Raw genomic sequence first — 23470 nt, 5'->3', positions numbered from 1 at the left:
CAGCACGTGGCAGGACTCGGATTTGAGCCTTAGTCTGAGGCTGAAATTCGCAGTTTAGGGTCATGCCCTGATTGCGTGGCTTCCAGCGGTGATGCTGAGTACTGACGCGTTGGTTCACAGAGCGTGTCTTTCCTGGGTGCCTCTGTCTGAGGAGTGATGGGTTGGGTGCTGGGCTCAGAGCTGGGACTCCCCGGGTTCCTGCCATCACGAGATCTGTGTCATGAGGAGACAGACGAGGGGCGGGTGCACAGGCTGTGCAAGTTTCAGGGCTTGTTTGTGCACATGCGCCGGGTGTCATGTACCGTGTATAGGAATCTCGAGTGTGGAAAGGTGGAGGCAACACTCAGCCCATGGTTCTCTCTGGGGAGGTGACGAGAGGCAAAGGCCCATGGGGGGTCGGGGGGCTGGAGCAGGTGTCCAGGCTGCTGGCTGTGGCTGGGTTCACGAGAGCTGGGCTGCCTGCTGCCGGGCGCCTGGGGTGAGGTCGCATAGGATGTGGATCACGTGAGAGGGGCAACAGGAGCCGTGATTTTCCTGTAAGGAACGGGTCTGGGCCTTGATGCTTACAGGGTCGGCCTGCCTGCTTTGGTGGAGCTGTGCTTTAGTGCGCGGTGGAGAGCTGTGGCTCTTGGTGGCCGTGAGCAGCGGACGTCTGTGCACTGGTTACTGAGCTGCAGGCAGGAACCCAGCCTTTCATCTTGGGCATGTCCAGCCATGGCTGCCATGCAGCACCCACACTTGGCGTGCATGCAGCGTGCACACCTAGGACTGGGCCCTGCAGGAGAGAGACCTCAGGACACGGCTTCGGAAGTCTGAGATGCCCACATGCATGTGGACAGAATTAGCTTGGGAGCATGCGCAGAGAGGCACGGATGCCAGGAGGGGTCTGCTCTGGAGAAGGCTGATGCTGAGAGAGCAGAGTGTAGCTCAGCACAGGCAGCTCCAGTCACTGTCAGAGCACAAGCTGGACGGAGCATTTAAGTCAGTCGGGTGAAGACAGGTGATGGGAGGAGGAGGCTGTGCTGTCTGAAACAGAGCTGTTAGTGAAGGTTCTCGCGAGCTTTGTCAAATGATACTGTTGTGATTTGTGACTGTGGCTGCTTTATGTTTATCCCCAGATCCCCAGACTTCAAGGGAGATTTTTGATTTTGCATTCAAGGCAATCCGTCCTCAGGTAGGATTTACTATTCCTCTAATTCTTTTACAGCTGAGTTTTGTGATTGTCAAACATTGATGGTAAATTTTTTTTTTTTTAATAGATTGACCTGAAGAGATACGCAGTGCCTTTGGGTAAGTTTCTATATTTAATGTGGTGTGGAATATTTCAGATCATTAAGTTGATGCCTTGAGTAAACGTTTGCTTAAACCATGAGTGAAAGTCAGTGCAGTGACGCTCCCGTGTGGTTATAGACGGGGGCTCTTGGCTCTGGTTGAGATGGTCACGCTTAGGTCACACGATTGCCGAAAAAATTACTTTAGAGCAACTTTCAGGGAATCCAGATTGTTTGATTCTGACTTTATCTAAATGAACCCTGATTCTATTTCTGATCTTTGTTTTGGGGGTCATCGGCCAGGTCACGGCCCTGTTGATTGAGATGGAGGGTGGCGGCACCAGAGGTCTGAGGGGACCCCAGGGTCACTAGGGTGGGAATGCTGGAGCTTTGTGAGCACAGGTGTGACTTGTGCCTGAAGCTTTCAGCTCTTTGTTGTCCGATTTCAAACACGATGTGTTTTACATTTGCAGCTGGCTTGTCCTTATTTATCCTCCATGCGTCTCAGTTTAGCACCTGCCTTCTGGACAACTACATTTCTTTATTTGAAGTAATGTCGAAATGGTGTAGCCACACACATGTAGAATTGAAAAAAGCTGCATATTCAGCTCTGGAATCTTTTCTGAAACAGGTACTGTTTAAAACTATTGCTCTGTGAAAAATTAAATTCCAATCTGGTGTGTGAACATTTGAAAAATAAATACAAGTTGATGCATTAGCTTCTGTGGTACTTACAGGAAAAGCTTGGTTACCCATCAACTGTGTGGTTGGCAGCAGGTCTGGGAGAAAGCTTGGAAGAGGCCAGCTCTGATCAGGGCCTCAGAGCCGTGGCTGGACAGAGGCGGCGGCGGGAGGGAAGGGCTGGGAGGTCAGGGCTCCTTGGAGCCAGCAGCTAGGTGGGGGTGGGGGTCGAGGTCAGCCGTCATGTTAAAAGGCTTGTGTCTCCGTGGCTTCGCGACCGAGGCACACCTACCTGCTCTGGGGTGTTTCCATCCATGCAGCTGGGGTGTGGTGCACGGTGAGCCTACAGGTGGCTGGGTGGCTCAGTGGACCAGGAAGTGGGTGCTGTGGTTCTGAGCGCCCAGTGGCGGCTGGAGACACCCGAAGAGCGGGCCGGTGGTGGGAGTTAGACTGGCTGGGGTGGTGCTGGTGGAAGTTCTGAGGAGCAGTGCTAGAAGCCCTTGTGCACCTGGGACACAGGTGCTGTCCTGCTACAGGTGTATCCCACAGTTCCTTTAGGACTGTCGGGTCGTTTCCAGTTTGGGGCTGTTTTATTTATTTTATTATTTTATTTTTTCATATGATACTGCTTACATGTGGAATCTAAAAAAATAGTACAAGTGAACCTATCCACAAAACAGAAATAGAGTCACAGATGCAGAAAACAAACCCATGGCTTCGGGGGTAGGGGGACTGTTTTAAAGGAAACAGCTGAGAAGATTCATGAGCAGTGTTTTGTGGATTGTGTTTTCTCTGGAGGAAATGCCTAGAAGTGTGATTGCTGGGGCACATGGTGGGTACAGATTACACTTTATAAGAAACTGCTGAACTCTTTCCCAAACTGCTTGCACTGTTCTACATCCCCACCGGTGAGTTCCAGTCACCCCACATTCTTGCCGACACCTGACGTTGTCAGTGTTTTTCATTTTAGCCCTTCTGATGGGTGTACAGTGTTACCCTACTGTGGTTTTAATGTGAATTTCTGTGGCGACTGTTGATCTTTTTTTGGTTTGCCATTCTTATGTCTTGTTTTGTGCAGTATTCATTCAGATCTTTTGCTTGCTTTGAAGTCAGGTTGTATTTCCTTTTATTAACAAGCTGTAAACGTTCTTTATACAATTGGGAGACAAACCCTTTTCTGAAAATATTGCAAATAGTTTTTCTCTGTGGCTTGCCTTCTCATTTTCTTAACTGCATCTTTTGAAGAGCAGGACTTTAAAGTTTAATTTAGCAGTTTTCCAACTGGTCCCTGTGCCCTAAGAAGATTTTGACTATCCCGTGGTTGCAGAGACTTTCTCCTAGTTTCTGCAGGGAGTTTTGTAGTTCATAGTTTTAGCATTTACATTTAGGTCTGTCATCCATTTTGAATTAGTTTTTGTGTGTAATGTAACATAAGGTTTGAAGTTGATTTTCCCCCTTTTTTGGTTTGAGCACCATTTGTTGAAGACTTCTTTCCCCATCGACTTCCCTGGCTCGTTGGTCACAAAGCAGTTGGCCACGTGTGTGTGGGTTTATCTGTTCTGCTGGTCTTTTAGTCCATCCTCACAGCTGCACCTCACTGTTTTGGTGACTCCAGCTTTATGTTAAGTCTTGAAGTGAGGTAGTGAATGTTTACCCACTTCACTCCTCTTTTCCATTACCGTTTTCACTTTGAATGTGCATCTTTTAATTTAAACATTACTCCTGTGGGAAAGAAGTTTATCCTTTTTCATTTAATAGCTTTCTATAAAGTTCTTAAGAAAAACACTGCAGGTTAATAGCATATAGTGCAAAAAATATAGAAGAATACAGAGAAGACTGTTAAAACCTTTTGAAATCCTACCATGAAGAAAAAAAATCACCCTTTTGGTGGCAATGCCTCTAGACACCTTTCTCTGTCTGTCCTTCCTCCCCCTCCCCATAGGGAAGGAAGGAGAGAGAGACCCTGACGTAAAGGAGTGTTGTTCACAGTCTCCTAGTCTTAGGGTTTGCCACTGGCAGCACCTTGAGAGCTACGTGATTAATTTTTTTTTAAATTTATTTTATTATTTATTTATTTTATTTATTTTTGGCTGTGTTGGGTCTTTGTTGCTGCGCACGGGCTTTCTCTAGTTGTAGCGAGCGGGGGCTACTCTTTGTTGTGGTGCTTGGGCTTCTCCTTGCAGTGGCTTTTCTTGTCGTGGAGCACAGGCTCTAGGCACGTGGACTTCAGTAGTTGCAGCACGTGGGCTCAATAGTTGTGACTTGAGGGCTCTAGAGCACAGTCTCAATAGTTGTGGTGCACAGGCTTAGTTGCTCCGTGACATGTGGGATCTTCTTGGCCCAGGGATCGAACCTGTGTCCCCTGCATTGGCAGGCGGATTCTTAGCCACTGTGCCACCAGGGAAGCCCCTATGTGATTAATTTTTAATGATAGCATACTTGATATATATCATGACATTTATGAGCCAAAGTCTTTTAACCTTTCTTCTGTTGGATAATTATTCCCGAGTTTTTGCTACTATATACAGGAAATAACTGGATAAAAATGCATAGAAAGGTGTTTGTTGAAAGTATAAGAGTAAAAAATTAGAAACAGTTTAAATCTGTAAACATTATAACATATTCATAACATGAAACCCTATTCTGGAATAAGACGAGGCTGTTTACCTCCCGAGGAGCGCATTCAGTCCACGTCTGTGAGAAGGGGATTAGGAAGCTGTGTGTCTCATGTCCATTCCTCTGCAGTGCACAGGCGTCGGTGCTGGAGGGCGCCAAGACCTGGGGGCCTCTCGCCGGCCAGGGGCGTGGACTGCGGTCAGCAGTGCGGGTGTGTCTTCCTTCTGCCTTTGGGGACTGTCTGACTTCACCCATCCTTGTCTGGGGGGTTGTGGGCCGGGTCACAAATGCGTCCTGATGCCTGTGCTGGTCTCGCGTTTCGGCAGGTGTCACCCTGTGTGGTGCGAGTCAGCTTGCTCTCAGAGTGCTTTCTCTGCCTCACGTAATTTAAGCCCTGTAGTTTGTAGCTTATTGTTCTGAAAATGAGACACCTTGTCTTTCTTACCATGAGTTCTGGACCCCGTCTATGTTCCCCCTGGGGGTCCTGATCTGTTGATGACTCTGAGCTTGCCCGCCGCTCTGTGTTCCCATGAGTCACACGTGAGTAAAGACGCCTCTGCTTCATCAGGGAGCTTTCGTCTGGAGCCTGTGTACACGTCTTCCTGCCTCTCCCTGGTGTCTTTCAGTCCCTTTCTTTAGGAAAAATGCATCATGTATAATAAAGCTTTACTTAAGAAAGTGCCTTTTCTTTCTTTTTATTTTTTTAAAGATTTATTATTTATTTATTTATTGTTTTTGGCTGCATTGGGTCTTCGTTGCTGCGCGCAGGCCCTCTCCAGTTGTGGCGAGCAGGGGCTTCTCCCCGCTGCGATGCACAGGCTTCTCATTGTGGTGGCTTCTCTTGTTGCAGAGCACAGGCTCCAGGTGCATGGGCTTCAGTGGGTGTGGCATGTGGGCTCAATAGTTGTGGCTTGTGGGCTCCAGAGTGCAGGATCAGTAGTTGTGGTGCACGGGCCTAGCTGCTCTGCAGCATATGGGATCTTCCCAGACCAGGGCTCAAACCCATGTACCCTGCATTGGCAGGCAGATTCTCAAACAATGCAGCATCAGGGAAGTCCTGAAACTGCCTTTTCTGAACCTGATGGAGACTGAGAGATTGAAGAAGTGGTTCTTTATGAGTAAAAGCAGCTGTGGAACTGTAACGATGCATGGATGACACCTCACTCAGCAGTTCTAGCCTTTCCACATTTGGATAGATTCCTTTGTTTTCCTAGGAATACTTCTAAAGTCAGCTTTATTCAATTGCAGGTTTCTTTTATGGTAGCAAACGACGCAGAGGCGCACAGGAGTAAGCTGCAGTACTTCATGGAGCAGTTCTATGGGATCATCAGAAACGTGGACGCGCACAGCAAGGACTTGTCCATCGCCATCCGTGGATATGGACTGTTTGCGGGGGTACAGCGCTTTGATTTACTCTTGTCTTTTTAGTTCCACTTGAGTGTTTAAAGGAATGTATTGTATTTTGAGTAGCGTCTCACACGTGTGGAAATATCATTCTTACTTGCTTGTTAACTTGCTTTTTCAGTGCCAGCTGTGTTCTGGGATCCTGTACGTGTATTATCTCAAATACTCATAACTCTCCCACACGCTTTTAGGAACATGATTCACTTTACACATTAGGAAACTGAGGCCCAGAGAAATTAGCTATCTCGTGAAAGGGCACACAGTTAACAGTTGACAGAACCAAGACAGAACCCCAGCCTGAGAAGAGAACACCACGTTTTTCCCACTGCCGCGCTGCCTGTTATTGATGAGGTGAAGTTTGTTGGTGGCGCTTGGCCATCTCTGAGGCGCCTTTAAATGTACTTAGGGCAGGAGAAACAGTGTGTGAGAAGGCTCAGAGGTGACCAAGAGCATGGACTAAGCAGCTGCAGACCCTGAGGTCTGGCCAGCTTGGACTTATTCACTGTGGTGACCTAGTGACCTAGTGTAGCCAGAGCATGGTTGGAAGGGAGAGGATGTGAAAAAGATACAGGAGCCAGAGCCTCAAAGGGGCGGGACTCAAACTGAAGTCTAAGGAGCCTTTGGAGCACAGCTTGGGTGGTAGGCGACATGGTCAGGTTCAGGTTTGTGGGTTAGAAAGGTGGCTCTGGGTGCCGCGTGCTGTACTGCCTGGGTTTTGGGTCTGTTCCTTCCTCTGGGCAGCTGGCCTCCAGGCAGGGACTGTACCCAGTTGTCATTGATAACCACCATCTACCCAGTGCCTGGAACACTGGGATGGGATGATCAATAGATGTTTTTTGTATTGATAACTATTTAGAATATGTTCACAGATTGTTTAGAAAGTGTCTTTAGAACATACACTGTATTTTATATCTGTGTTTCTTCTCCATTAAAAAGCTTGTTAATATTCAGTTTATAATAACATGGCTTAACATGATGCCTTAAATACCATTATTTTGAGGTTGGTAAGGTTGATAGAGACTGCTGTTTTCCTTCCCTAAAGCCTTGCAAGGTTATAAACGCAAAAGACGTTGACTTCATGTTCATGGAGCTTGTTCAGCGCTGCAGACAGCTGTTCCTCACTGAGACGGAAACGGCCGAGGACCACATCTACCAGATGCCCAGTTTCCTCCAGTCTATTGCCAGTGTCTTGCTTCACCTTGATACAGTGAGTGAGGCAGCTGGTTAAACAGAGCACGATTTTGACTGGTTTACCTCCGGTCCTCAGATAATTGAGGCAGCAGTGGGAGTTAATGTGCTTTCAGCACAGGCTCCACTGTGATCAAGGTGACACTTTTAGCTAGTGCTTTGTGTCAGTACAGTTTTTGTCATGAAACTTGACTTTTTGTTCTCAAAGCAGGAAAAGCTATTTGTTACTCTTTTTATCTTTCTAAAAGATTAAGATTGCTGCTTGGGATAGACAGCTTAAGTATCACTTAGACAGTGTTACTCTGATTTTTTTAGGCAGTCACAGCGATAAGTGAGCAGATTAGGTAATAAACCTGGTTTTCCTTCATCTGTTACGTGTCTAGTGGAGTTGTATCTGCTGTGACCACACTATTGTGTGGTCCCTGCCCTAACCCTTTGCGTGCTCCCCTTTCCGGCAGGTTCCTGAGGTCCACATGCCAGTTCTGGAGCACCTTGTAGTCATGCAGATGGACAGTTTCCCCCAGTACAGCCCCAAAATGCAGTTGGTGTGTTGCAAAGCCATAGTGAAAGTTTTCCTGGCCTTGGCAGAAAAAGGACCAGTTCTCTGGAATTGCATTAGTACTGTTGGTAAGTTTGGAATTCACTCTTGCTTTGAGGATGATGAGTGATTAATATGTATGTTGTTGGATGTAAAGAACATCTGGTTGCCAAATTCTTTTGTATCTTTTGATGCCTCTTGGAGAACTCTTATTATTTTGCTGAATCAAAATCTTTTTCTATCCTTTTTTTGAATTTTTTTCTCTTCCTTTCGCTTTTGAATCTTAATAGTCTAAAATTTAAAACTAAATGAAAAAAGAAGAAAAAAACAAAAAAAATTAAAATTAAAATGAAAGATATTAAACTTAGAGAAAAGTTGAGAGGTAAGTAAGTTATGTTCAAAACAATAATGGCTGTCATTTTTATTGAGTGGTTGTATATTTCATTTTTGTTTTCATTTTGTTTTTATAGTGCATCAAGGTTTAATCAGAATATGTTCTAAACCAGTGATCCTTCAAAAGGTAATTCAGATTCAAATCTGAATCTGTGATTTGAAAATTAGTGTTTTGTCATCTTGGAAGTTAGCAATGTCACTGGAATCTTTAGTTTGTGGACACATGAATGTGGCCTGTTTGTTATTAGCCATTGGCTACATTTTGAAAAGTGTAGGATGGAATACCTAAGTATTTTTTCAGGTGAATAAATGTCTAGGCTATGAGACATCCTTAAACATAACTTTGCTACTATACATACATTTTTATAAAAAGCGATATTTTTCTCTTGAAAGTCTAGAACAAAATACTTAGGTATATAATGGGAGGCATGTCTTAGTTACTTTAAGTTACAGGAAATAGGATGAGATGGGAGATCTGTGAAAGAAGTTGAAGTGACTTATTTATAACACAAGGTACCTTGGGTATAGTTTTGAAACTTTTGTTTCTGCATCACTGTTTTAGTCCTCGTTAGCTTTTTTCCAGCTTTTTTCTTAAGCTGTCATAATATGCGATCTTCCTCAACCAAATAACAGTCTCCAGCGGGTGGCTGTTTCTGCTTAGAGAATTCTGACAGCAGCAAGTGAAAGTGCAGCAGTGCTGCGCGTCCTGCAACCGTCCTCACCATTGGGTGTTTGTCTCCCGCCAGGGTGGTGTGCCTGAGCCCGAGGACCGTCCTGCGTCAGGGGAAGTTAGAACCGGCAAATGGAGAGTACCCACATACAAAGACTATTTGGATCTTTTTAGAAATCTCCTGAGCTGTGACCAGATGGTAAAAACGACAGTTTTAAAGCCATAGAGCTCCTCTTTATTAGTCTCTGTAGTTTTACACCTAAGACTTAATTATTTCAAAAGTATATTTTACTAACTTTCAATAGGGTGTTTTTTTTTTTAAGTACTTTAGGTAATGAAAAATTAAAACGATGTGAGTTAGGATAAAGTGAGACTTGAGAAAATCAAGTAAAAGGAACAAAATCATAGAACTCATTTAAAATTAATGAATTACCATAGCTGAGTCCTCATTTTAGCTTGAATAAGAAGAATTATCTTATCACCATGGGAGAGCCGTGCTCTTTCTCTTTGTTAAAGATGAAGGTAAATCCTGTTGATATTGTAGGTATGAAGGAGGTGGGTGCACAGCTGCTGATGACGGTTAGAATCACACCTGCTGCCTCCTGCGTTTCTGCAGGTGTTTCTTCAGTGTCTGCACTAAGCCAGGCTCTGGCCACCGTTTAACATAGTGTTTGACGAAGTGTTTGTAGCCTAGGAAAAGCAGTTTTTGTCAATAGGTGGTTCCTATCCTGTGAAAAATCTTGGGAGTTTTTCTTATTGAGGTAAAATAGTATAGCAATGTTAATTTACCTAAAATGCTCTTTTTTATGATGTTAAATATATTTTGGGGTTACATTTCGTAGACTGTTTGAGTAAAGGTGGAATAATTGGTCTGTATTTTTGAAATGGTAGAATACTTCACTTTTAAAGAAATAATAGATAATACTTTTAAACCCACTCTAAGGATGGCTATGTATTTATACACGTGTGTGTGCGCACATGTGAGGACATGCGTGTGTATATGTGCACATGTATATGTGTGCGTGCATGTGCGCATAGACATTCATGACGTGTGTGCGTAGTGTACAGACTGTGTACGTTGTGCTCACACACACAGTGGGGCAGATACTCTGACAAGGATTAAACCTTCCCATTCGCTTCCACTTGGCTTGTTACATGACTACGTAAGTCGTATCTGACTGGAATGGTGTTGTCCTAATAGTCCAGGAAGATATCTGCATTTTCCAGCTTGAAAACTTTGAGGTAAACGTGCTGTGGTTTACATAGGAGTTTCCACGATACCTGAGTGTACCTCTACATCTTTATGCGTCATAATGCTTATTTAATACTCGTACTGATACTTTTTTGCACAGCATGTTGAAACTTATTATTTTCTTTATTTTAAGGGTTCTGTTTTAGCAGATGAAGCATTTCTCTTAGTGAATTCCTCCCTTCAAAGTCTGAATCGCTTGCTGTATGATGAATTCGTAAAATCTGTTTTGAAGATTATCGAGAAATTGGACCTTACACTGGAAAAGCAGAATGTTGGGAAACAAGAGGTTAGAAGATTTTGTCAATAATAATTTTGCATCATTTTTGTACCAACTGTCTGCATGCTGCAGTGGTCACAGCAAACCACACATTTGTAGAGACTGCTGGAAATGGGTGTATCAGCATTAGTATGCGTCATTGGTACTTTTCTATTTGAATTGCCTGCTGTGTAGAAAATATTCTATGCTAGATTGTTTAAAAAGTGATTTATATGTTTGATAAGTTAAAGCAACTTCTTGCAAAAAGTTGTTGTGAGGATTGTTACTCATTTCTCAGCAATAGTAGAGTCAAGTCTTATTTAGTGTAGAGGCGGCTTTTTTGCAGTAGCATTGGGAAACCTGGCATTCCTCTGGTTGATAGCCAAGGAGACTGCAAGCTCTGCGCTGGAGACAGTAGAAGGTCGGCCAGGGCGGACAGGGAAGACCACCCGCCCCTGCGTTTTTGCACCGTCTTCCTGGCTGGGCTCAAAGATCAGACCTGGGGTGAGGCTGTCAACTCTGAGGAGTCCTCGTGTCTTGTTGGACCCTCAGGTGATGAGACTAGAGTCAAAGGGGGTGGGCTCCGTGGAAAACACGCAGTTTGCTGTTAGGCCTGTTGGTTCCTGGAGTCCAGTTTGCATGTTGGCTTCTACAGCTGAGCCCAAGGCCACGCGTTCAGGGGGTCCTCAGGGGCCGAGGTGGGCTCTGGGCCTCGTCAACCTGGCTGCACTCGTGATGCTTTTACGCTGGATGATGGGGACACTGAGGGGTGGTCTGTTGCTCTTGAGGCTTTGTGTTTATTCATGTCTAAAATAATGTCGTTAACAAACGTGCCCAGAGGGTCTCCCTGGGCTGTCCACCTGTGTTTGCAGCACGTGTCCTAGTCTCTGTGTCTTCCGCTTCCCTTGCACCATCCGCCAGGTCAGCCGTCGTCTCTGAGATTAGCGTTTCCCAGTGAAGTCTAGTCTGCAGCCTTGCCCTCCTTCCAGCTGCGTTTCTAACTATTTCTGAATCTGAAGCACAAACTGAATATGTTAATATTTGTGTATTTCCTAACGATGGCGACTGATCCTCTGTTTCTCATTTTGAAATCTCCATGTCGTTACTGATACTTTCTACGTTTTGAAACTGGGCCTCTGTCCAGGCATCGATGCTCCTGTGAGACGTTACAGTGCCTGCCCCCGTCTTTCTGTGTTTGCACCTTTATTCCACCTGATCACATCCCCGTGGCCTTCCATGTAGCATGTTCTGTGAGTCCCGTCGTTTTTATCCGACTGTGGGCTTCTGAGGCCCATCTGTACCTCCTCACTTTTGCGTTCCTTTCTCAAAACTCAGGCCTTGGCTGTGGGGTCACTTGCTGAGTCACTTGTTGAATGATTGAATGGTACAATGTTTTTTAAGGTTGCAAATGAAGCTGCTGGTGTCTGGGTGATCCCGACTTCAGATCCGGCTGCTAACCTGCATCCTGCTAAACCCACAGACTTCTCAGCTTTCATCAACCTGGTGGAATTTTGCAGGTATTTAAAAAAATCCTATCTATTTAAGAGTGGAGATGATCAATTATTGGCTATAGTATACGGAAACCACTTATGTAGATGTAAAAAATGAAAGGGTAGGACTTAAAATCTAATATCACGTATATGAAACTTAGAATATATCTAAATGTAGCAGCTGAGATTTATCATTTTTTAAAAAATGTATTAAAAAGATCCTCAGGTAGGGAAAATAAGGAATATGATATACCTGAAAATGATACATGATGGGATCATAGAGTACGATTTTGTTTCGATTATGCCCCTTGTAATTTCAAAGCAGAATAAAAATAGTATATGATGAGAATTTCTGCATTAAGCTTTAAATTTGTTTTTACAGGGAGATTCTTCCTGAGAAACACGTAGAATTTTTTGAGCCGTGGGTATGCTGCTTTGCATATGAATTGATTCTGCAGTCTACACGGTTGCCACTCATTAGTGGTTTCTACAAATTGCTTTCTGTTGCTATGAGAAATGCCAAGAAAATAAAATATTTCAAGGTAAATGTTTCTTGAAGATCATTGAATATTCTTGTGTTTTTAGGTTGCATTACTGTGTATGAATACATTCTAAAATATGACGTTATAGCATATTGCAGTTTTAAAGTCTACTAATTTTATTATCTGTATTTTGAAAAACTGATAATGTGAGTGGCAGTTCGATGACACTCTTTAAAAGCATCCAGTAGGATATTCTGTTCTGATTCACGACCCTGGCTGATTACGTTCACTCTGCAGAGGTTCTGACGGGGTGCTTGGTGCTGGGGCCAGCATCCCTCGTGCCCTCTCCAGGCTCACATTGTCAGAAACTCTGGGCTGCAGCTCAGCAGCCCGTGCCCAGGCTGCCTCGGGGAGCCATTGGCTCGTGAGGTTGGAGGATGACTAGATTAGTGTCTAAGGGCTCTGGATGTGAGCAGGGTCTCAGCCCACAGGCGTGGCTCAGAAGACCAGGACAGGGGGTGGACTTAGGCCCTGGCCTTTGACCAGCCGTCCAGCTCCCACCTCATGCTCGGTTTCTTACTGCCCTCTGCGTGAAATGTTTTCAGGGCCGATTTCACTTCCCCTCTGCGTGAGGCCTGAGCAACATGGTAATGGGTTCCCCTCGGAAGGGAGCCTGGGAACTGCCGAATTAGGACACAGGATTACCTGATTATCATTTACTGAACTAATTCCCTGTTTTGTTTGACAGGGTATAGATCCAAAGAGTCAGAAACAATCTCCTGAGGACCCAGAAAAGTATTCTTGCTTTGCTCTGTTTGCAAAATTTGGTAAAGAGGTAATCTTCAAATGATTTGTCCAGTGTTATTGTGGTTGTTTAAAAATGAATGTATGTTGAAAAAAATCCCAGTGATCATAAGTGATCTCCTTACTTAAAAATGGGTTGCTTAATCCACATGGCGATTAAGGGGTTAAAATCATTGTGCTTCCAAAGTTCCGTGAGGTTTCTTAAAATAATTTGAATGATGACAACTCAAAGTTAATAGATTGTTTAGCTTTTCCACGTAATGGGAATTAAGTACTCAACAGATAGATGAACATTTCCGGAAGATTGGTGCTTAATTTTTTTTTTAATTAATTTTTTGGCTGTGTTGGGTCTTCATTACTGCACATGGGCTTTCTCTAGTTGCAGAGAACCGGGGCTACTCTTTGTTGTGTGCGAGCTTACCAGTGCGGTGGTTTTTCTTCTTGCTGAACACGGGCTCTCGGTGCGAGGGCTTCAGTAGTTGTGGCACGTGGGCTCAGTAGTTGTGGCTCATGGGCTCTAGAGCACAGGCTCAGTAGTTGTGGCGCACAGGCTTAGTTGCTCCGCGGCATGTGGGGTCTTCCTGGAGCAGGGATTGAACCCCTGTCCCCTGAGTTGGCAGGCAGATTCTTAACCACTGCTCCACCAGGGAAGTCCCAGTACTTAATTTTTAAATGAACATGGCTGTGTCAAACAAAGGCCATGTGATGCTTTTTCGTGTTTGCGAGTAGGGTATCACGCAGTTGATTGTGAAATTGGAGGCTCTGTTCAGGTGCGCAGCAGTGACACTTGTTGTCATTCTTGCTAAGGTGGCAGTTAAAATGAAGCAGTACAAAGATGAACTCCTGGCCTCCTGTTTGACCTTTGTCCTGGCCCTGCCACATGACATCATTGAACTTGACGTCAGAGCCTACGTCCCCGCATTGCAGGTGGGTGCATCGTCCTGAGCAGGCCCATCTCTCGAGCAATGTCCTGTTTCCTGGAAAGCGTGGCAGTCATGGCAGGTGCTCACCCATCAGACACACTGGTTCAAGTTCTGCTTCTGCCACTGTGCAGCTTTGGGACAGGATCCTGACTGGGCCTCCCTGAGTGCCCCCGGGGGTAGGGGGTGAGATGTGCTGCAGGTGTGTGGTGACACCCACCGTCAGGCCTTCCTGAGACCCTTCGCTCCAGCCTGTCTGATTCCGGCAGAGGAGAGGCTTACAGTTAGAAACCCTTTTTGAATCTTATGTTCCTTGTGCTGCATCACCTTGTTTGTACTGACATGCAGATGGCTTTTAAACTGGGCCTGAGCTATACCCCGTTGGCGGAAGTAGGCCTGAATGCCCTAGAGGAGTGGTCAGTTTACATCAGCAAGCACGTAATCGAGCCCTATTACAAGGACATTCTGCCCAGCCTTGATGGGTATCTGAAAACTTCAGCCTTACCAGGTAAGGTTAGGAGAATTTTGATGTGTTTCTTGAAGTGGTGATGTAGTTAACTATAATAAGACTACATATTTATATTTTTGCAACTTCTGAAACTTGAACCCAGCATATTCAAAATATGTTTGCTTGGTATCTTTGTAATCTCCCCAATTTGTTTCAATGTAATTGGGACACAAGCAGTATAACTGAGGTGTTAAACCAACTTTTTATTTTACTCACTTATATCCTACCAAGATTTATAAATCTTCAAGGGTAAGAACTCTTCTTAAATATCTTAAACTCCTTATAGATTCTAATATACTGCCTTGCAAAGAAACTTTTGTTTAATAAATCAAACAGGAATTAAAACTATAAGGAAATCCAATAGTAATTTTATATTTTGACCTAATCTCACCTGATTTTTATTGGTTTTTCAAATATAATTGCTTTAGTACTAATGTTAGTCCAGAAGAATTGTCATACAAGAAATAGGTTTGGGAAAATGTTCAAAGATAAAAGTCATCTGGCCAGGCAAAAGTTTTACTAGTCAAGAAAAGTAGCACGTAGAATTGAGAGGGACAGATTTCCTTGGACCAGAATGGAAGTGGACGTTGTGATCAGATGAGCAAAAAGAAAGGTTCGTGTTGGAGGAAAATCCCTGAAATATTGCTGAGAATTTAAACACTGCTGTTACCAAAGTAGTTACAAAGCGTTAATTTGTAAAATTCCATCTATGTACTAGGGTGAGTCAAAAAAGAATTTTCTGCAGCCAGAGTGCGGATAATTTTTGACTTGTCCTTGTACATCATTATTTCATTGTTCATCTTAAATACTGTTGGTTTAGAAACAGTAAGTGAAAAAGTGACAAATTTCATTCACTGTCTGGTTTTTCTGGCACCTCGATGCATATTCAGAGTTCATGAAGAAAGAGCCATAGGTTTGGAAAAGTAACAAGTATTGTTTAGAGGAAAAAAAACCAAACTGATGTTTGTATCTTATTTAGGCTTTTAAAAGTCACTTCTTACAAGGGGTGCTGCTATTTGAGTAGGTCACTAAAAACACGTGGATGTGGTTAAAGAAAATGAATAAATCTGTTAGCAGATATCTTTGTGGTACTTTCATTTGCTTTTTTGAATTTAGTTCTGTCAGCTCATTGAAAAGATTTGTATTTCTTTTAAGTTACTGTGATTCTTCTAAGGAGTGGATTTAGCTGTTGGTAAATCTGTGTTCTCCAGATAATTAGAAGGTGGGGAAAAGCAGAGAGTAAGTAAACTAACAACAGAAAGTCCATAATCTGAAAGACTATTTTTAATAATGTTCTATGTGATATATTAACTTCTGGGACAGTTGCATTAATAGTGGAAAGAACCGTCGTAAGCTCTGAATCCAGATTCCGCAGTTACATTCTGTGCCGCCTGCTTTGTCACTGTCCATGCTTTCTCTGTATCGTGTGTGTGTGTGTGTGTGTGTGTGTGTGTGTGTGTGTGTGTGTGTGTGTGTTTATATGTGATGTTTTTCCTGAAGCTTCTGTAAGTTGTAGGCATCACGGACATTTACGCCTGAATACTGCAATGTGTGTTCCCTGTTGGTGGCTGCAGCGCCGTGGTCAGGGTTGGGAAGGTGGCGTGGGTCCTCGAGGGCCTCTCTGCAGCCTGTGGGTTTGGTTTTCAGCTGCCTCGTTAACCCTTCATAGCTGTGCTTTCAGCTGCATTTCCTGGGGCCAGAATTCAGTCCAGGTCCATGGCTTGTGTTTCGCTCTGGTGCCTCTTGGCATCTTTTCGTGAGGGACAGATTTCGGGATGCTGATGTTGGAGGTCGTGGGCCATGGTTTGGGAGAAGGTCCCCCCAGCTGGGCATGTCTGGTGTCCCCTCCTGTGAGAGGCTCCTGGGACCAATGGCGTGCTGCAATCCTGCCCATGCCCATGGGCCTGTGGGTAGTGGGAGCCGCTCGTCCTCGGATAGCCAGTGGCCATCTTCCTTGGGAGGGTCAGTCCCGTGAGGGCCTCCATCCCGTCCTCCTCCAGTGGTTGGTGCTGCCGAGGAGGGTGGGCACGGTGGCCTGTGTGGGGTAGAGCTGGGGCACTGGGGACCCACCTGGTGGGCCAGGGTGAGGAGGGTAGCATATGGAGCATTGGCCAAATTCATAATTCAATCAAGGACGATGGAGAGAGACAGAGAGGAAGCTGAAGGGCCCCTCAGGGATCGGGCCAGGCGAGAACTCAGGGCCCTGTCTCCCGCCCCGGCTCTCGCTGCCTCTTGCTCAGGCCCACAGGTGTACGTACACACACGCTTGTGGATGGGTGAGCTAGACACGGAGATGAAAATGCACGTGAAATGCACTCACTGTTGTCCTTCTGTCCATGGGAAGGGGCTGCCTGGGGCTCGTGGTACCTTTGTAGCAGCGAGCGAACCAGTCTGGAGATCGTGGCTTTGGAGAAATGACTGGTTCTAGCCTGGGACAGGGAAAGTACTGGAGGAACCTAGAATGTTGTCTTTTCTGAAACATCCAGAAATCAAGGGAGTGTTCAAAGAATTATGAGGGACAACCCTCAGAATGGGAGAAAATATTTGCAAATGAATCAGCAGACAAAGGATTAATCTCCAAAATAGATAAACAGTTCATCCAGCTCAATATCAAAAAAAAAAATCAAAAAATGGGTGGAAGACCTAAATAGGCATTTCTCCAAAGAAGACATACAGATGGCCAAGAGGCACATGAAAAGCTGCTCCACATCACTAATTATTAGGGAAATGCAGATCAAAACTACAATGTGATATCACCTCACACCGGTTAGAATGGGCATCATCAGAAAATCTACAAACAGTAAAGGCTGAAGAGGGTGTGGAGAAAAGGGAATGCTCTTGCACTGTTGGTGGGAATGTATATTGATACAGCCACTATGGAGAATGGTATGGAGGTTCCTTGAAAAGCTAAAAGGAGAATTACCGTATGACCCAGCAATCCCACTATTGGGCACATACCCTGAGAAAACCATAATTCAAAAAGACACATGCACCCCAGTGTTCATTGCAGCACTATTTACAATAGCCAGGACATGGAAGCAACCTAAATGTCCATCAACAGATGAATGGATAAAGAAGATGTGGTACATATGTACAATGGAATATTACTCAGCTGTAAAAAGCAATGAACCTGGGACATTTGTAGAGACATGGATGGACCTAGAGACTGTCATACAGAGGGAAGTAAGTCAGAAAGAGACAAATATTGTATATTAACATGTATATGTGGACTATAGAAAAATGGTACAAATCAACCGGTTTGCAAGGCAGAAATAGAGACACAGATGTAGAGAACAAACATATGGACACCAAGTGGGGAAAGCGGGGAGGGTTGGGGGGGGAGCGAATTGGGAGATTGGGATGCTAAATAATATGCTCTAAATATATGCAGTTTATTGTCTGTTAACTGCATCTCAATAAAAGTTCTTTAAAAAAAAGAAAGAAGGGCAATGTCACAGGCCAACCTGGGGTAATCTGAGTGTCAAGGCAGATTATTCTAGAAAGAGGTCATGATCCGCTAAATTGTGTAGGACCTGCCGCGTGTGTGCAGTTACAAGCCAGAGAGTAAGTGGAAAGTCCGCTGTGCCTCTTGTCTTGCTGTGGTTTCCCCGTCCTGCGGGTCGGGAGTCCAGGGGGCTCAGCTGCTCCCCCGCTTGGGCTCGGCTGGGCTGGGCCCTTGTCTGGAGACTCTGGGGAGGCGCCTTCAGGTTTGTCCAGGGTGTCAGCAGCTGCTGAGGTGCCCACTCGCTTGCGGGCTGGTGGTGCAGGCTTGTCCGCTCCTTGCCCTTGGCCCCTCCACCTTCACAGCCTGCAGCGTGCTTTCAATCCTGAGGCTTCGAGTCTGTCCTACATCCTCTTCTATCCGCTGGAGAAAACTATGCTTTTAAGAGGCTCGCGTGATGAGATGAGACCTGCCTGGATAATCCCCCTTTCGTTGTATTAGGAAACACAGTCATGAGGGTGACACCAGGGGAAGGTCAAAGGGCTGCCATAAAGTCCTGCCTACCTCACCCCAAAACACATGTTACTCACCAAGGGTACAAACGGCAGCTTTACTGTGGAGACCCCGTCTGCCTGCTGGCCAGCAGAGGGGCCAGTGGACAGCACACGCCTCCTGATGTGCTTTGCTGAGAGTGCAGTGCTGCTCTGTGCAGCTCCTGCCAAAGGTGAAAGGCTGGGACCTTTGCTCAGAAAATGCTTCTGATAAGACTGACATCTTGCTCTTGTGTGGGTTACACAGAAAGTAAAGAATACCTTTGCTTGTCACAGACGAAGGCATTGATGAGTAAGCCCAAGAAGCACATCCTTTAAGATTTAGTGACCTTTGCTCAGAATGTAACTCGTTTCATAGCCTCTTCTCAGACTCAGGTGTTACGCTTTCCGAGTTTTGTCATGTGCTGGGACACACCGATGCAACTTGAAACAGCGGGTCTCTCTCGGAGTCCGTGAGATCCAGCTGTTTTCAGAGGAATGCTAGATGTTATGCTTGTTAATTTGTGGTCTTCACAGAGATCAGTAAGTCTTTACAGAAGTAGTTTTTGCTTCCAGTAGGCTGACTATTGCTAGTTACGACCCACATAAGCAAAGACTTCAGTAAGGCCCAACTGGAAAGAGGGCTGCACACCAAAACACTGAGCCTTGCCGCGTCTTGAAGCCAGAAGCTGTGTTCCTGCACTCTTACTTCTCCCACGGCCTCATTCACTTACTAGTTATAACTCTGCCAAATGTCTCTTTCACTGAGAAAGCTCGGAGTGGATGGTTGAGAAGTGCCTGCTGAGGTCATGGAGTTTCTCAGGCTCGGAGCTGGTGGGCACACGTGACCCCCGCCTGCAGCCACGTTCATCCCGCAGAGCGCCATGTACAGCATGCCTCATTACATCACGGCCCAGAAGGCAGGAAACAAAAGCACAGACTTAGAAATGATGCTTAGTGGTAATTCCCTGGTGGCCCAGGGGTTAAAACTCGGCGCTTCCACTGCTGGGGCCTGGGTTCAATCCCCAGTCGGGGAACTAAGATCCCACAAGCTGCACTGCATGGCCAAAAAAAGATAATGCTTAGCAGTCAGTGTTTCAGTGTTCTGTTTACTTAGAGATTACGTGGTATCCAATGATTATCTGCTCATTGACTCGGTCAGTCCAAGGGTTCAAGGCTGCAGGTCATAGTAATGTCTTCCAGTTGACATGCCACAGAGCTTAATCATGGGGGAAGTGAAGTTTGTCCAGCGATTCCGTTTAGTTGAACATAAACTTACCACATGTATCATCATCTTAAAAGTTATATAGGGAGGCTTCCCTGGTGGCGCAGTGGTTAAGAATCCGCCTGCCAATGCAGGGGACACGGGTTCAATCCCTGGGCTGTGAAGATCCCACATGCCGTGGAGCAACTAAGCCTGTGCGCCACAACTACTGAGCCCATGTGCCACAACTACTGAGGCCCACACACCTGGAGCCCGTGCTCCACAACAAGAGAAGCCACTGCAATGAGAAGCCTGCACTCTGCAACAAAGAGTAGCCCCCACTCTCTGCAACTAGAGAAAACCCGCGTGCAGCAATGAAGACCCAATGCAGCCAATAAATAAATAAATTTATTAAAAAAAAGAATTAAAACTTATGTAGGGCTGTTTGTGATGATGAACAGGTGCTGTAGATGGATGGTGGTGTTATTTTGTGTGTCTTGTACTAAATGACAGAGTGTTATGAGAGGTGATTTTAGCTTATTAGCTTCATAAGCCGCATAAGTATAGGAAAAACATCCAAGTAGAATAAGATGTATGCTTGTATTATACTTAACTCTGATTGGAAAAGACATTTACTTAAACTAAAATCATTAAATTTGTCTCATTTACCAAGGATGTGCCTTAATTATGTGAGTATGGGTTTCTGAAATGCTTCTGAGTTAATGACTACAACATTTTTTGAAGTCTGGCACATTTAAAGCATTAGAAGTCCAATTTTCTTATTTTCAAATAATTTTAGGAATATTCATTTTACATAAGCTTATTTATCTGTATAAATAAGAACAGAGCTCCTTGAAGAGACTTTATCATTTATTAATACCTTCCAAATACAGGAGAAGAGCACACTCAAAAGAAGTCAGGGCTTAGACAACACACAGACATATTGAGGTAACAGGCCTCGGTTCTGCAGTTTGTTATAGAGACACAGATAAAACACTGACCAATCCACATATCAAAGAGTTGTTTTTCCCAGTGTACAAAATTCTTAACTAATTTGAGCTTCAAAACATTTTCATAAAGACTAAAAACCAGATCCTGTTTTCATCGGGGGCCACCAGAGGATAGGTTTCTAATATCCACCTGCAGAAGATCCAAGAACAAAATCCCAGTTCTCCTTGATTGTTCCCACCCAGGGGACCTAGCTCATGGGGCGTGAGCAAACCCACAGTGCAGCTCACAGATGGGAGGAGAAGCAGAAAGCAGAGGGGAGTAAGGCTGTATCATCAGTGGGTCTCACTTCTGGGGGCTGGGAGAGACGTACTGAGGTTAAAGCCCCTGGGAGGGGTCCTCCCAGGCCATCTCAGCACTGGGAGAAGTAAGTGTGACTCCACTGAGAGAAAGAGAACAGGTGTTGAAGATTTTATTAGTAAAGGACTAGTAAGATGCTATAAATGGTTTCTGTAACCTGAACACAGTCATGAGAAAACATTAGACAAACCCAGATGGAGGGGCAGTGTACAACATTACTGGTGTCTAAATTTGTAAATGTCCAAGTCGTCAAACTCCAGGAAACTGACTGTTTCACTTAAAGGAGACAAAAAAGACAACTGAGTGTAGCCTGTGGTTCTGAGCCAAGACATTGTTAGGGCTGACTGGAGCCCAACTAGGGGTGAGGGTGAGTGTGGACCACGTCTGCAGCTCAGCATCCTCATCTGGGTAGTAGGTGGCTGTCACGTAGGACAGGGTCCTTTAGGACACACGCCATCCTCATCTGGGTAGTAGGTGGCTGTCACGTAGGACAGGGTCCTTTAGGACACTTGCCGTCCTCACCTGGGTAGTAGGTGGCTGTCACATAGGACAGGGTCCTTTTCGACCCACACTATTCAGGGCTGGTGCCATCAGTTTGGTAACTTGCCATGACACGATTCAGGAGGGAAAGCTTGTACTGAACGTGCAGATTCTGTAGAAGATCATTGTCGAGTGGCAGCTGCCTCACATCTGTGAGTGTGCTGCCTTCAGTGTCCATCGGTGGTTCTTCTGAGTCGATTATTACTATCAAAGTGTTGCAGGGGCCGTGTTCTCACTCCGTGATCCACTTTAGCTGGTTGGCACTCTACCATGAGAAATAGCTTTCTTTTTTCACCCGTTATTTCTGCGTATGAGTAGGGACTTGTGGGTTTTTATCTTCTCAGTGTGTCCAGCCCTCTCCTGCTTCCATTGATGTCTGCACCCAGCCTGTCCCAGAGGGGGTTTGTGTGTGACCCATGGGAGCTGTGCCCCCTCCTGCCGCTTCTCACCAGCACAGTCTCCCCTGCCCTCCCCCAGGGAATCAGCCACTTCTCCAAAGAACCGTGTTTATTTTAGTTGACAGGGATATTTAAAACTAAGACAACTGCTATTAAAAATTTTGTTCTAGAAATTTCATCTTTAATCACAATTTAAATTAGGATTTTAATGTGTCTCTGTGGCAGTGTGGTGTTCTCCCTTGTAGTCATCAAATAAATGGATGAATGCTGTTTGGAATTGACTTTTGTTTACTGTTGATAGATGAGACCAGGAATAACTGGGGAGTGTCAGCACTTTCTCGGGCCGCCCAGAAAGGACATGCTAGAGATGTGTTAAAGTACCTGAAAAGGACAAAGGACATATCATCGGTAAGGAATTCCTTGTATTTTCTTTACCTTAAATAATGGAGAGATCAGATTCTAATGCTTGTGAAAAGTAAAAATCTTCATTTAAAATATTAGTTATTCTTAGGTATAAATTAGAGTACAATATGGAAATAATTTCAATTTATATTTAGCAGTAAAAATGTAAACTGTTAATGGGTTTACTGTCTGTTTTCTTATTTGGAATAAGCAGTTGCAATACTGATATTATGGGTATGTAAGATTGACTCATTTACTGATTCAGTCTGAAATACATAATTTTGTCAAGTTCAACTCATGGCAGTTTTTATGTTTTTTTTTCCAGTGATAGAAAATTTCTTGAGATCAGTGTTTTTAGAAACTGGTGACACATAATGTAATAGAAATGATGTAAATAGAGAAAATTGAGTTACTATAAGGAAAATGTTTTAAGTATGATGTGAAAAATGAAATTGGAAGAACTTTTAATATGTAGAACTGATATTGCAACCTCTCAGGAAAATTCCTCCTATCTCATTATTTTTGACAGGTTTTGATTGGGAGACTTGAATGAAACTAGAAATAGTGTCTATAGGTTTTAAATTGTTTTATCACATATAAGTAAAGGAAGATAAAGTTACTTGAGTTTGTCTCTGGTCTTGCACGTCTCTTTATAGACACAGGACCCTTTTCCCTAGGTGGGCCCTGGGGTCGCTGGGTGCAGGGCCAGAACTGTCAGTATTTTCATACGTCAACATCTGCACTGTGCAGAGGTGGGTCGTGCTGTTAGTTCCTTAACGCTTCATTAAGCCTCGACCCTCATGAGGCTTACACGTTGTGTCTCATCCCGTGTGCGGGAGCAGGAGGCGCTGGCCATTGTCCTCAGGGAGGCGCTGAGGTGAACACCATTGTTACAGGAACAGACAGCATCTGTTCAGTACCTGGCAGACATTTTCTCCAACACAGAGCGAGCCATCACTTCAAAGAAAACATCTGAGAATATTTGTTGCCAATGATAAAATTCAAGCTTTTAAGTGAAAAATAAAATTTTGGAAAACTTGTACCCATCAACCTGAGCTTGACAGCTTCCCAGTACTTAACACGTGTGGTTTCTTCGCGTGTGCAGTGAAACGTGTCTACATGTGGAAGATCTACATGAGCCAGGGGACCAGTGTGGTCAGATGAGCAGTACAT

At 44.6% G+C, this 23470-nt stretch overlaps 1 protein-coding gene across 3 annotated transcripts in view; it reads left to right on the top strand.

Annotated features, from left to right (window-relative positions):
- PRKDC (protein kinase, DNA-activated, catalytic subunit) overlaps positions 1-23470 on the top strand; it is a 141565-nt gene that overhangs the window by 9453 nt on the left and 108642 nt on the right. For all 3 annotated transcript variants that reach the window (XM_057737521.1, XM_057737522.1, XM_057737523.1), the window contains exons 8-22: positions 1119-1174; positions 1260-1290; positions 1745-1902; positions 5817-5963; positions 7015-7179; positions 7619-7787; positions 8169-8218; positions 8838-8960; positions 10147-10299; positions 11671-11786; positions 12142-12301; positions 12990-13076; positions 13853-13972; positions 14314-14473; positions 22197-22303. In XM_057737521.1, coding sequence (XP_057593504.1) covers positions 1119-1174; positions 1260-1290; positions 1745-1902; positions 5817-5963; positions 7015-7179; positions 7619-7787; positions 8169-8218; positions 8838-8960; positions 10147-10299; positions 11671-11786; positions 12142-12301; positions 12990-13076; positions 13853-13972; positions 14314-14473; positions 22197-22303 — 1802 coding nt within the window. The remainder of the gene's footprint in view (positions 1-1118; positions 1175-1259; positions 1291-1744; positions 1903-5816; positions 5964-7014; positions 7180-7618; positions 7788-8168; positions 8219-8837; positions 8961-10146; positions 10300-11670; positions 11787-12141; positions 12302-12989; positions 13077-13852; positions 13973-14313; positions 14474-22196; positions 22304-23470) is intronic.

This window comes from Hippopotamus amphibius, chromosome 5, assembly GCF_030028045.1.
Source record: "Hippopotamus amphibius kiboko isolate mHipAmp2 chromosome 5, mHipAmp2.hap2, whole genome shotgun sequence".
Taxonomy (NCBI): Eukaryota; Metazoa; Chordata; class Mammalia; order Artiodactyla; family Hippopotamidae; genus Hippopotamus; species Hippopotamus amphibius.
The sequence above is the reverse complement of the archived record's forward strand: the minus strand, read 5'-3'. Positions and strand labels throughout refer to the sequence as shown.